The following is a 14,534-nucleotide window of genomic DNA, read 5'->3' as shown; positions in this document are numbered from 1 at the left end:
TTTTCATGCCTTGTAAATACCTGTATAGATTGTGCATTCAAAAACAAATAAAGAACTGTAATGTCAGAACACTTGGCTTTGAAATATATTTGTACACTGAGTTGTAAACTTGACTTTTTGGAAGGTGTTTAACAACAGTGCTTGTCTAAGGAGGACAGAGTCTTCCTTCCTTTGATTGTAGTGAATTTAAACCTGATTACAGTGGAACTCATTAGCAAATTATAGGCATTTTTAGCAAAATCTGCAGGATCAATAGCCCTCCCTCACCATGAGTCCATCTTCTAAATCTTTTTTATTGCTCTGTGAAGATATTATTGACCCCAAAATTTTGGTGTATCTTGACATAAAGTTGGTATTTATGTGTAAATACAACCACTTGTGTATGTGGCCTGTTCTCTGGGGCACAGCTTCTGTTGAGACTACTTGATGAGTTATTCACACTCCTCCTTAATAGCTTAGTGATGAGCAACATAATTAATACATCACCGTATAAAATCCTGAGATTTATAAAAGGCTAAAATCAGAAATGAGAATTATACATTGTGTGCTGATGAAAAATATGCCCTACAGTGACTCTCAGGAGCTCTGTGTTTCTGTAAATCACATTATTAAGTTGCTTAACATTTTTTGCCAACCATCAGGGAACTTCAATAGAAAATTCAGAGTAGAGAGGAAGAAGGGAGCTGTTTTGTAAGCTGTGTGTCAATGGGGCTTCCTTTAGGTTGAGCTTCCACCACTTACAACAATAGTCTGTGTTCTGTTGGTGACTTTTAAAAAACAAACATACAAATTGTAGTAAAAAAATACAACTTTTTGGAGATTTTCTAAGTGATTTTATTCATGCCAAGCGTTGGGCTTTTTTGACAGATAAGCAAGTGCAGTCACACATATTAGACATTTTTCCTTCCCCTTAAACCAGAGTAAAAATGCTTTGTCCTTGCTTTAAGGTACTGGTCTTGCATATAGGAAATCCTCATTGCATTTCAGATGATTCTGAAGTCTAATGTACCATGTACTTGCCTGTATTTTACTGCTGAAGAGAGAGAAATGAGCAGTATTGACCAGGATTAAGATGAAATTGGTAGTATTTTGATGAGCTCAGCCTTTAGTATGGAAGAAAATTAACAGCTAGCTGTATCACTTGAAGAATTAACTCTCTTTATTTCTGCATCCCATGTTATATTTTGATAGTGCTGTATTTCTAAGCAACGAGAAGCTCTCGGGCTGAGAAACCACACAAAGAAAAGGCTCAAGGTGAGTCACCTGTACAAGGGAAAAGTCATAGGGTGTTGGTAGCTTGTGCAAGAATGACTAATTGCAATGCATGTCGTTTGTCAGAGAAAACTGCTGATCAAGCAAAAGCTGCTTGAGTAACAGGGCAAAAAGGTTGATTTTTAAGGTGTTGACGCTTGCTGCAATAAATGCATGCGTAGCACTTGCTTAAAAATGGCAAATGTTAAGAATATTGCCCTAAGCGTATCTGTTTACTTAGCGTATAGCTGGTAAGTCATTCTTTGATTCTGATTGTATGGATCTTGTGAATAATTTTTCACTTGTAGCACACTAACTTATATTCACTGATATATTGGTAGTGTTACCTATAACAGTGACAAAACAGTAAATGTTTCACGTCCCTGTTGACATTAATGAAATTAATGTGCCCACTGGGCACAGTTGCAGTGGCTGAAATGTCACATTTGGGAAGAAAACAGCAGTGTTAAGAAGCTTTTGTGGTTAAGGAAACAGAACTGCAGGAGGCTGAATTACAGTAGGATGTGTCCACAGCCTGTGCATTCATATCCTGCTGTATTTTAAAAAGTTGTTCTTTTTGTGTGCATTAGAATGGTCCTGCGCTATCACCAGCTTTGTGATGAAATGGGATATCAACATGTTGCAAAATTTTCTGGTATTTTGAAGAAAAAATAAGTTGAAGGATGTTAGAAATCTAAGTATTAGTGTGATTTAGAGAATATGCATGGTTTTTAAACTCCAAAGGATTGTGTGGTGACGGTATCATTAGATGATAGAGGTTGGGGTCAGTCATCCCAAAGTGATTAAGTATCCTCAAGCTTGGTATTCAAAGAGCAATATTGAGCTAAGTACAGTTATACAGGCCAGGTGTTTAATTTACAGAATGCTGTAGGGTTAGATGGAGGAAATATTGGACTGAAAAAATGCAAAGTTGAGTCAGTGAAGGGGAGAGGCAGGAGCGTGTTCATTTGTCAGCCCATCCCCTTCCACATTTGGGAGGTGACATGTGATCTGTCCAATGCAATTGTGTGGTTTCACCCCAGAGATGGCAAGCTTATCGCCTGAATAATTAAATAAGCAGGAATACTGTTTGGGGGAAGATTAAATATGTCTAGAACCCTAGGCAACATGAAAATGGTGGTTGGATGGGAGGAACAGCTTGCTCAACCAGAAGTGTGTGCACAAGAAGAGTAAGTGATGTAGAGAGGTGGAATCCCAGCAAGGAGGTCTGTGGCGGTGTGGCTTCCCAAAAATAGCGTCATATCAAATGTAGAAAAAACGTCAAGAAATAGCCAACAATATAAAACAAATGTGAAAACTACTATTAAATTTCTGTTTATTATAAAAGCTCCTCTTCAAGGATCGTTTTCAGCTATTCATATAGTAATTCCAGTGTTCAGATGAAGCTTTGACCAAACAAAACTGCGGCCTTGTGTCCTGGAATTTCCAATCTAAGGAACATGTGACAAATGGAGCTTAGAATGGTCTCATTCATGTTTTTCACTTTATTTGCTAAAGACTGGGAAAAATACTGTTGGATGAGGAGCAGGATATACTTCCCTCCTGGCACCTTAATCCTGGAGCGTAGCTTTCCGTGTTTCATTTTCACTAGCAGCCCTAGGAATGAATCCAGTTCATTGTTCTGTCGTTTTGTTGCCTGGTTTCTCCCGTCTGGCCGCAATGCGGACAGCTCTCCGCTAGTGGTCCCTCCACGCACATTCTATCTGCAAAACCACTTCCCCTGGCAAAATCAGCAGCACTGGAGGACGCACAAGGATGGAATTTCATTAGGGATGTGTTGGCACCCAATAGCGTATATACGTGCTTGTGAAAATACAAAGTGAAGTTAGCAAAATAACCTCCCTGCTTATTTCTTCTCCTGATGCAGAACAGGCTGTGGAGTTTTTCTTTTGGCATTTTGAAGTGGGCTGTTCCTTGTTTTAGCAAGCAGCCTAAAATTTACACCCATGATCAGTCTGAGTAAAGAGTTGCTTGTTTTTATTTTAGCATTCAAAAGTGGAAAAAAGATGCTATCAAACACATATTTAAGACTCTCCAAGCGCTAGTTAATACTGCTGAAATCCCCAGCACAAGCAGAGAATGCACTAATGGGTCTTTTATCATTTTGTATTTACTGAAAACATCAGGAAAGACCCAAGACAGATTTTGTCCCTTTACTGCAGCTGTGCTGGTGGCTTTGATGAGGCGATCAGTCCCACCTCTTGAGTAACTCTGTCCACCACATTCCATGCCTTATCTTTCCATGAAGTGTGATTATTTCTGTTTAGCTCAAAAATGCTGCATTATTTTTTCTCCCTTGTTGCTATATTTTCAATAGTCAGGCTGTTTTTCCATTTGAATCAAGCAGCCTGGTTTGTTTTTCCAGCACGGGTGGGTGTAATCCTGTGTCTCCTCCCCTCCACACCCTCCTTCCCCCCCGACTCTCTTGATGAACAGGCAGAAGTTGGGGCTCCCCGCTCGCTCCTCCCATGCGTGATGGGGCTGGAGGCAGCTCTAACCCCTCCCCAGGAGGGAGCTGGGCAGAGGCAGCCGAGCACTGCAGCAGCACTCAGGGACCTCTTCCCACCAAACCCCGTCCCTTCTGCTCCCAGTAGGTCCCCACAGCTGGGATCTTGGTGCCCGGCTTTGCTGAACCCCTACGGACACTCTCCTTGTCCACCTGGCCCCACCAAGGGATCAACATGGTGGCCACCTGCCTGCACCTGGCCGGAGTTGTTTGCAGTTTTATCGGGTGGATCGGGGTGATTGTGGCCACGTCCACCAATGACTGGGTGGTGACTTGCGGCTACACCATCACCACCTGCAGGAAAATGGATGAGCTGGGATCCAAGGGGCTGTGGGCAGACTGTGTGATGGCGACAGGTCTCTATCACTGCAAGCCCCTCGTGGACATCCTCATACTGCCAGGTACGGGCATCCCTGTCCTCCTCCTTCCCACCCAAGCCTTGCTCTGAGCCAGGCAGGTCCTGCTGCAGGATGGATTGATGGGGAAGCTCCTTCAACTTCATCAGCGCAGGAGATGGTCCATTAAATATGCTAAAGAATGTTAATGATAGCTCTTAATGTGATTCTCATTAAATTATACTTGGTTTTAATCATACCTAGCTATCATGTGTTATCTGTGGCTATCAAAGTCCAGTTAGTGTTTAATCATTGCTTGCTGTTACTTTCACATCTAGTATATAGATTGCATTGCAAAATACGTAGTTTATTGAGGTATAATAGAGTACTTTGAGATATAATAGACTACTTTCAGTTTTGTTTTGGGATGATGATGAACAGATGTTAAGATTCTATGCCTTAAAATGATTTTTTAGTATAATGAATACTTCAGTATCTATTTTTAATGCTGCTATGGCTTTTAACCTTTTGGAAGATTGTTGTTAGTCTTGATGGTCTTGTGCAACCCACATGTTCCAAGATAAGACAGAACTTACATGGTAAACAGAGGTAACTACATTTAACTTGTCTTGATATTTTCTAATTATGTAGTAATTTTCATCTAGTTTACTGAAAGCAAAAATTAAGCAAGTTGTTTCATCAGTATTAATACTTCTTCTGAGCCAATTAAACCTGCCAAATTCTTGTGCGGCCTTGTCCCTGTAACTTTAGGTAATGATCTTACCTATTTCAATCACTTTTAACTCCGTAGCACTTCATTCTGCTGCTTTAGATTGCACCTCCTCCCTCATTTCAGAGATGCCTCTTCCATAGCTGACGGGGTAGAAACAACCAGTCCTTGTAGTTTTCTTTACTATTTCCTTATTTACTTGTTTAAACTGTTTTCAAAATGTTTTCATTAAAGGTTAGAAAGATTATTGCTGAATTTCTCTGTCGCAGAGCTTTGTCTGTATCGCATCGTGCTTGGCAATATTGAATCTCTCAGACTAGCTTCTGTTCTCCCTTTCTCTGTGTACGTATACTCTGATTTTAGCAGGTTTACCTTCCTTATTGTGACTATTGTTCAGTATGATCCAGCACAGAAGGCAGAGAAAAGGCTTGTCCTGAAAAAAAAACCATTATTGAATGAAATTTAATAAATAGGTAAATAGGTCTTTCAGCAGCAGAATGCAATGCTTCTCTCCAGCAGAAACAAATCACAAAGCAAGATGCTTCTGCTTGTAACCTGTTGGATACCCACAACTTTCCAGGGGGGAGAAATGTATCCTGGTGTGCCTGACAGGTGAAATGTACTAAGAGTCTTTTGTTGACTGAGTCACGTCCTTAAACAAAAGTGTTTGTGTCCATGTTTAATTGGGATCGATTGCACAGAAACCGCACTGGGCATTGCCAGCTCCCTCCAGACCCTAAACAGGGTCTCGTTTTCTGCCCTGAACTACTCAGGTAGCTCTTTTTGTTAAGCTTCCTCTTGAAAAATCAAGCAAATATCCAATATACACAGAATCTACATTTCCAGGAACAGTAAAATCCTCATTCCTGATGTCTTATCTGTATGTCAGCGGGACATGCTTGAGGCCCCTTTTTGCTGATATTGTTTGAGGCATAACAAGAATTCATGTCTGCATGTGGCAGCTTCATGTTGTTAATAAGAGAGGACAGTCAGCATATTCGCCCTGCTGAGGTTGTCCCGAGAGCTGGTGGAGGCTCACCAGGCACTGCAGCAAACCTGGCACTGATTTTTCTTCTTTTGCATGCAAGTAATGTCCTTTTTTTGTTAATTATTTACATGTGGTTTTTTTATATTTTATATACAAATTACACATAGAAAATTATACATAAAATAAGTTATATAGACAGAATATATATATATTTAAAATATCCTAAGGAAGAGCTGTGCCAGCCAACAGCTCAAGCCATGGGGCTCCCCTGAGACCCCACCACAGGGCTGAGACTCCACCATAAACATGGGGACATGGCTGTTGTTGGTGAGCATCCCTGCTCCTCTAGTTCAATCCTCAGGTCCTCAGGGCAGCTGGTAGCGGTATCTCATGAACCTACGTGCTTTAGTAGTGGGTCTTCAATTATTCAGCTCTCTCCACAGTCACCTTCTCTGCTCACAGCAAGCTGTTCTTTGAGACTTTAAATTCTTATTATTTCACCAAGGCTGTCTTTGTGAAGATGTAGGAAAACTCCTTTCTAGCTGCTTCTTTTACTTTCCCTTCCCCTATTTCCCAGCTCTGTGATTTCTCAGTGTCTTGCTGGGAAAAGCATGTATTTTCGAGTCAGAGCTGTTTGTTTGAAAAGTTTGAGCTTGCACATCCCGTGTTCCTGCACCACCCACTGCTCTGCAGTCGCACTGTCTTATGCACAGTGAAGATTTAATTGCTTACACAAAGGACTGAACATGTCTCCCATTCTCTGTGCAAGTCTTGGGAGCTAATCAAACAGGAGCCTTGATTGAGGTTGCAATCAAAATCTTCTTTCCTTGCCTTGCCAACAGGGTACGTCCAAGCCTGTCGAGCGCTGATGATCGCCGCCTCCGTCCTGGGTCTGCCCGCCATCTTCTTGCTGATCACGGTCTTGCCCTGCATCCGGATGGGCCACGAGCCCGGGGCGGCCAAGTACCGGCGCTCCCAGCTGGGAGGGATCCTCATCATCCTCCTGGGTAAGGCACCCACCAGCCCTGCGTGTGTGCAGCGCTGGAGGTTTGTTCTGCTCCAGGACGGTGCAGTGCAAGCTGGTTCAGTGCGTTCACCTGAAAGGGTGGCTGTCCAGGCTGGGCTGAGCCTGAAGCTCTCCGGCATCGCTGTGGTCTCTGGGGTGGGTAGAAGGCACGAGCGGGAGTGGGAGGATGAAGACAGGAGTCAGAGAGTGAAGCAGGGAGATGAGGGGAGGGCTGTGAAACCCCCGCTGTGTGTTGTTTCGCGGAGACCTCGGGCACAGCCACAGCCTGTGTCTGTGGGAGGGGGACAGCGGCTGCACACGGGCAGTGGCCTGGAGGCACTTGTTTTGCTCGTGTGCTGTGGAAATGATGCTAATTTTGCAAAAGGGTCCAAACCCCCAGCCTGCTTACAGGGAAGGAATATCCTGCAAATTTCTCTGAGTATTGCGGATGCAGCCAAGTCAATTTAAGCTGAGGTGTGTGAGAGGGGAAGCCCGTGGCTGAGGGGTGCTGGTGCTGCAGGGACAGCAGCGGAGGGAGCCAGGAGGTGGCATGTCCCCGGTGCCTCCCAACCCCTCTGGCCAGCCTGGCCCTCCAGGTCCCCCTGGAAATTTCTTCCCACCCTCAGTGTCTGTGGAGATTGTTTTGAGCAGCTCAGACTGGCTCATTGTCCCCAGTGCAACACCTGCATGTTCTTGAAGCCTCGTCATCTCAGCAACAGGCTGCGGTGGCTTGTTTTTACCCGTCTGCGTGGCAGAGAAGGATGGGGGAGGGAAAGTGGCCTCTTTGTGTGGCTCTGCTGGTCACTGGCAGCCTGCACTGACATCATGTCCATCTTCTTGCTTCTTCTCCTTATTTTTTCTTTTTGAAATGGGCACTGGATACAGCTACATTCTCAGAGGGGTTGTCCTCTGGATGCTCCTTCCTTGCAAGTGGTCCCTCCTCTGATGCATTGGTGAGAAGCAGTTAGTATGAGTCAGTACATCCAAAATCTAAGGGACTGATACCAAGGGGCCATTTCAACATCTGTGGAGTTTAAGGGCACGTTGTCACAGCTGGAAATCCTAAAATCAGCTTTATAGGGCCTAGTTAGGACATGTTGATCATGAACAGCCACGTTAGGTATTGGAATGTGTGACCTTCATCTCTGTCCTGAAACCTGGAGTCAGATATTTGGCTTTGGCACAGTGAAAGAAAAAAGTGTGGTTTTTTTTTTCTCCCTGAGAATGAAATTTTACTACCAGACAAGTCTTCTCTGCTGGATTTCCTTGCACAGGATGGAGGAAGCCCAGCAGAGCTGCACTTTGTCACAAAAAACCACGAGTTTTGGGTTCCAGTCAAGGAGAACTGTGCTGTATACCATTCCTGTTCGCACGGCTGCAGATGTGGAGGCAAGAGCATTGCCCTTAAACCTGCATTGCGAAAGGGCAACAGGATTACAGGACCAGCACCCACGGCAGACAAATTGCAGTGGCAGTACTGGCTAACGCTGCATTAGAATAAGTGAATAAGTATATTAATATCTTTGTATCATTAGAATAAGTGTCTTGCAGTGTTGCACCAGGGTCTGGGGTCTTGTGTGCCCCTCTCCCATCCTGGTCTTGCTGGGGTGTAACACCTAGCAGGAGAACAAATGCAAGAGGATAGAGGAGTTGTGGTGCCCCAAAAGCCAGGCTCCTCTCTGCCTCAGACCATGGTTTTCCCACTAAGTAGATCCTGTGAGGAAAGGAAATGTATATTTACAGAGACACTGGCAAACAAATGCTCTTTGGGTTGAATTTGGAATTCTTACTGATTTTTACTCCTGTGAATTTTGAAGTCTCTGGAGGTGAAGTGGCTTGTTCATGCTGGTGAAGCCCTGAATGATTGGGGCTGGCAACAGCAGCCTGGTCACAATGTTTTAGTCACAATTACAATAATATTTTAGTCACAATTGCAATAATACTCTTTTTGTCAGATCACAAAGGAAGAATAAATAAGCTCCTTTCTCTCTCAAGATTTTTTTTTTTTAAATAACCAAACTAACCCACATTTATTTTTACAAACCCCAAATGTTCCAGGCTGATCAGCAAGACAGCCCCATCGGAAGGAGAATAATGTACAGAGCTTGGGACTTCGACATTATTGTAGCTGATTAATGATCTGTTATTTACGAAATGAGGTGTTACCATTCCAGAGCATTTAATAAGCATGAATCAGGCCTCGAAAGTCATAATACTGACTTAAAATTTGTTATATTCTGGAAGTAATATGCCCTGGACTGTTCTTATTTACTCTCTGGGCACTGAACTCTCATATGTGGTTTTCCCCACCCGCACAGGCTCCAGTCTTTTCCTCTAAGTGGAGACCAACTCTCAGAGCTCTGGTTAAAAGAAAACAAACCCCCAAACACTCACTAATATAGCAGAGATACAGAGTGGAGATGCGATCAGGGGAGCTGGCCTCATGGCCAACTTCATTTGTTGCTCAGGGAAGGGATGGCAGTTTGTCACTGAAATTAAAAAGGAAAACAGGGGAAAAAAGGAAAACCACAAAAAAAAGTTGAAAACTTGCCAGGAAAACAAGGGGCTCAGAGATTCCATTGATTTTGTTCTGTCCGCTGGTAATCGCAGGCTGCAGAGCACAACCTGTGTGCACACCCTCCTATCCTGCCTGCTGATGTGTTTATATCTTTGCTGGATCCCATCTGTCCGAGAGAATCGATTTATTGCCGAAAACAACCGTCAGCAGAGGTTTGCTCTCAGCCAGTTTGAAAACATTTCATGTGCTGGTGTTGATGGAAAAACCCTGGCCCATCCTGTGTTGTTGATACTAATTCGGGGGACCCCGTGCTGGTAACCAAGCAGGCATTTTCCTAATGGAGGTGAGGGATTCGAGCCGTTGGAAACACAGATGAAAAAATATGTTAGTTATTGGGAATCACAACTGCAAAATGACCATATTAGCTATTGCATACTAAATAAAGGATATTAATAAGTTTTTCTGGACACTGCATGAGATTTACTTGTACATCAACAGATACCAAGATAAAATGATTGCACTGAACATAGAAAAAAGGAATCACGGGTATCTATTGTTTTGACCAAATGCTTTGAAAGAGAAATCTGTGTGATTTTGAGTCAGCAACTTGGAATAATTAAATTTGGCAGTGAAAGAGAAGTATTCTTGCTTCCACAGAAAGGCTTAACTTACTGTTAAGGAATGTGGCAGGGACTCACTGTCCCTTGAGTTGCAGAAATCCTGCTCCATCTCCCCCACCTCCCCAAGCACCTTCTGTGCTTCTCATCTATGTTACTTCCATCTGATTAAATTATGCCTGTAACGCAGAATATGTAGAATAACGCTGAATTAAATTATGCCCGTAATGAGTTTCAGCTCAACAGATTGAGCTACTGCAAGTCCATAGTCGAAAGCGACTTAGAAATGCCGGGAGCCTGGGATGTGTCCCTGTGGAGTTACAGTGATCTGATAGAGCAAGGACAACCATACTGAGTATTACTGAGGTTAATTTTGCAGGGCTGCCTACTCCAGCTGCAAAAAGCAGGCACGATTTCCAGTATGTGTGTGCCCCAATATGTGCATGCTTTTCCAGCTGACATGGTCTGATAGAAAATATTCATTCTGTTTGCACACTTTTCTTTTAATTTTCCACTAGATTATATTGACTATAGCAGCTCTACTCTCTGAAGACGCTCATATTTAGAGAGAGGCAAAGAGTCCCTTGTCATCAGCACGAAAGAAAAGGGGCAATAGTTTCTATACAAAGTGTTCATCCTTGTAGGCAGCTCTTTTAGTACTTGAAACTTGCCCTAAACTGCCTTTTGCAATCCTTTCGGGTTTCTTGGCAAATCAACCTTTTAAGCCTTTCTCTGTGATACAGCTAGACCAAAATTTGAGTTCACCAAGAAATATTGCCATTGCAAACTGTCCCTTTCACATCTTCTCGGAGGATTTACAGCCCCATCTAGTCAACACAGAGCGATGAAATCCAGTCCTGTTTCAGGGTGTCCCTCTTGCTGAGTGACACGGTCAGCGGTGACCGACGGCAGCTGGTGGCCTCGAGGTCAAACTAACCCGTGCAAAGTCCTTGGCTTGTGTTTCACAGCTTTCTAGTATTGTCAGCATTAAGATAAGGTGGTTTTACATGTAGCTGAGCCCCTTGTACAAGAGATGCCATTGTGTTGGCGTCCCTGAGAGCTCTTCTCACCCCAGTGCAAGTGTTTTCTTCAGTCCTGTGTTGTGGGGGAGGATCTGGGTAGATAAGGCTCTTATAGTCTATGGACATAAATGTATATGTATAATTACTGCTGACAGAAAAAGAAAAGATGATTGTGTTTTTTTCGGACAACAAAGAAGCTTTTTTTTCTGGAGCCCATTAGAATGCTTTGCAGATTTCCAACTGATACATTTTTGTTTTATAGCGTTAGAGGCTCATGAGCTGTTTGCAGGACTGATCCACAGGCAGGAAAAATGCTGCTCTCCCCTCCCTGCCTTCTCCTAAAGTTCCTTCCAAAGCCACAGGGTCCTTGCTTTGAGGAGGCCCAAAATTATTACTGGCTTTATTAGCATCCTTCAAATGTTCTTCTCTTTTCCATAAGAAAATATTTTCTCTCACAATAACTCCAGCTATCGGGGATGGGTTTTCTGTTGTACTGGCCAGGAGCTATGGTTTGTTCTCCACTTTAACTAAACAATTTTATTTTTAATCTCATATATATTTATTTTTTCCTCTTGCAACCTTAATTTTTTGACACTGTCTCCGGATACCTTTTAGCGTGGTCGGTGGAAATCTGTACTGCTGCCACGCTCCTGTTATTGTTTTGCTCTGATACTCTGATAGCCACAAGGATGGAGTCCTGCACAGTTTGTCCCGGAGGCAAGTAAATATTGACAGATTAATTCTTCTCACATGTACAGGCCATAAAGGAGTATTGTTTTAGGACCTGCTCCTGTGAGGTGATTAACACCATCGACTCCTGTTGCCCTTGGTGCATGTGGGGACTTTGCAGGATGGGGATGGGACCCTCAGTGAGGGCAGTGAGTGTGTACCACAAGGAGAATGCAGGGCACGTGTTTTGTCCCTGCTTGGAGCAAACCATACATGCGTGCTGCACACTGAAAACACGGTGATTTCTAGCCTGGCTGCCTGCAAAGTGCTGGATTTGAACCCACTTTACCATCCTGAGGGTTTCTCCTTCACATGTCACCTGCACCACAGTCCTCGCAGCACCACCACAGCAGCCTTCCCGCTTTTCATGGGAAGAAAAACTAGGAAATTTCAAGCAAAATTTGAAGTCCTCAGTAATTTTTTGACCCACTGTAGACACTAGGTAAAATACTGGTTTTGCTTCAGGTGAGGTCCTATTTCTATTCCACTCAATAGGTTTCTGTTGTTGCGTTTGTCCCCATCACTTGATACAGAGAATTTTTTCATAGGGAAGTGGAATCTTCTTTCCAGAGACATTTCCTTCTCCATAAAAACAAAACAAAACAACAAATCAATGTTGTACAGCTGCTTATTTTGTCCCTGCCCATTTTCTGCTTGTATTTTATAAACCCGACTCTGTCTTACCAAGTGCTGGGATATTTCAGTAAAGTTAATGTGATCGTTCAGTAGAGCAACTGCAGTGATGCTGATTGACATGGGCTGAGGACATAGCATGTAAGATCAGGCAGTAGCAGTGATTTAAGCCAGTTGAGATTGCCCTGTGATTTTATTGTCTCACCAATGCATACGGCTTTTGTGGTCTTGCTTCATATCTAGTCTAGTCCTAATTCTGCAGCTCTCCAGAGCATCAATTTCAGGGATGACTTTTATTTTTCCCTTTTAAAGATATTTCTAGGGAACAAATCTATTTCCCTTGTAATAAATACGTCAGATTGTGGCAAGCAGCAGGGTTGGGTTTTTTTGTTTGTTTGCTGGTTCCTGAAAGCGATGCCTGTTCTGTCTTCATCCCTCGCCCTGTGAGGCTCCCACGCTGCCTCCTGCTTGGAGATCTCCTGGACCAAGCCCTAATACTGGCGCTTCTGAGCTCCACGATGGGACTTCAAAGAAAGGATGGATTTCCTCTCTGTCCCCTGTCCTGCAGAGCCTTCTCTTCCCTCTGGTGTGCTTTGTGTCCCCAAGGTGGGGTGACACACTGGACTGACCTTTCCTTTCCATCCCTCCCCAGCCATGTGTGGTGTCGTTGCAACGATCTGGTTTCCCGTGTGTGCCCACCGCGAGACCACCATCATGAGCTTCGGCTACTCCCTGTACACGGGCTGGATCGGCTCTGCCCTCTGCCTCTTTGGTGGCTCTGTCATCGTCTGCTGCTCAGGAGATGCCCAGACATTCGGTGAAAACCGTTTCTACTACGCCTCGGGATCCAGCTCCCCAACCCACGCAAAGAGTGCTCATGTGTAAGCGTCCTGGGGATGTCCCACGGCTGCCATCAGATGCTTTGGCTGTTGGGTTTGTGTGCCCTGGGTTTGCTCCTACTGACACGCACCACTGTCAGGCTCCCAGGAGGAGATTTAGAAAAGCGGCACAAAACGTTTGGTAGTTTGAAGTGTTACTGTCCCCGTCTGTTCCCCTCTTCTCTAGAAAGAAAGCTCCAGCCAGCTCTTCCTCTGGGTCCTCCCCATCTTGCCCTGGTCACCTGCCCCATCTTCTTGGAGCAAGGATGACTCAGATAGTTTGGGGCTGTCCTGTGGGGTTTAGGGGCTTTATTTTATTTTCTAGCTCCCCTGATTATAGGAGAGTTTAAAGCAATAAAGCAGAGATGAGAGAGACACTTTCCCGTTGTTAGAAGGACTCTGGCAGCTTCTCCTACCCCGTCACCACTTGCTTGTTCAAGGTCACAGCTCTGGCATGGTTGGGGCGAGAGGGTAGGGAGGAAGGCTCTGCTCTGCAACTGGGAAAATGTTTCTCTTTTGGAACAACAGTAGGGGAATTTTTTTGCCTTTCTCTGTAAATACTTTTGTAAGAGTTTGATCATTTTAGTAACAGTATTTCCCATACCCCCACAGTCATCAGTATGAAGGAAGCAGAACCTGAAGGTCCTAATTACGTGGTAGATAACAGTGCCTTTTTACGTCGTTTTAAATGACTTTGAGGGCTCTAATCCCCACACTCTGTTTTGGTTTCTTATTTGTTTGTTTGGTTTGTTTTGTTTTGTTTCCTTTGTACAGATCAGTTACTAAAAATGTATTTTTACATTTTTTTTAAACTCTTTGCTTTCTTCTTCTAAATTTGTGTTCTGTCTTGCATCATTAAAGTAGCACATTTTAACACAGAGTATAATGTACCTGTTACAATTCTGGTGAATACTGATGATGCCTTTGTACTTTCAGTGAAATACTGTACAATAAATAACAGAGTACCTGCAACCCCTGGCTCCTTTTATTCCTTCCTTCCTGTGTGTTTCCATAGCTAGCTTTTCCATGACAGGGGTTTTCCAATGATTTTGAAGATATTTTTTACAGCCGTTCAGGATGAGAGGTTCTGCTCTGCTGTGGAAGTAAGTGAGCCTTTTCTTCTTTTCTTTTCTTTTCTTTTCTTTTCTTTTCTTTTCTTTTCTTTTCTTTTCTTTTCTTTTCTCTTTTCTTTTCTCTTTTCTTTTCTTTCCTCTTTTCTTTTCTCTTTTCTTTTCTTTTCTTTTCTTTTCTTTTCTTTTCTTTTCTTTTCTTTTCTTTTCTTTTCTTTTCTTTTCTTTTC

At 43.5% G+C, this 14,534-nt stretch overlaps 1 protein-coding gene across 1 annotated transcript; it reads left to right on the top strand.

The window, feature by feature from the left end:
* Positions 1-3,953: 3,953 nt before the first annotated feature.
* Positions 3,954-13,241, top strand: CLDN11 (claudin 11; the record flags this gene model as incomplete). Its single annotated transcript, XM_080350001.1, has 3 exons — positions 3,954-4,179; positions 6,674-6,838; positions 13,009-13,241. The coding sequence occupies 3 exons, from the start codon at positions 3,954-3,956 to the stop codon at positions 13,239-13,241; spliced, it is 624 nt and encodes a 207-aa protein (XP_080206127.1).
* Positions 13,242-14,534: the final 1,293 nt, after the last annotated feature.

This window comes from Nesoenas mayeri (assembly GCF_963082525.1).
Source record: "Nesoenas mayeri genome assembly, chromosome: 9".
NCBI lineage: Eukaryota > Metazoa > Chordata > Aves > Columbiformes > Columbidae > Nesoenas > Nesoenas mayeri.
Note: the sequence above shows the minus strand (reverse complement) of the source record. Positions and strands in the feature narration are given on the sequence as shown.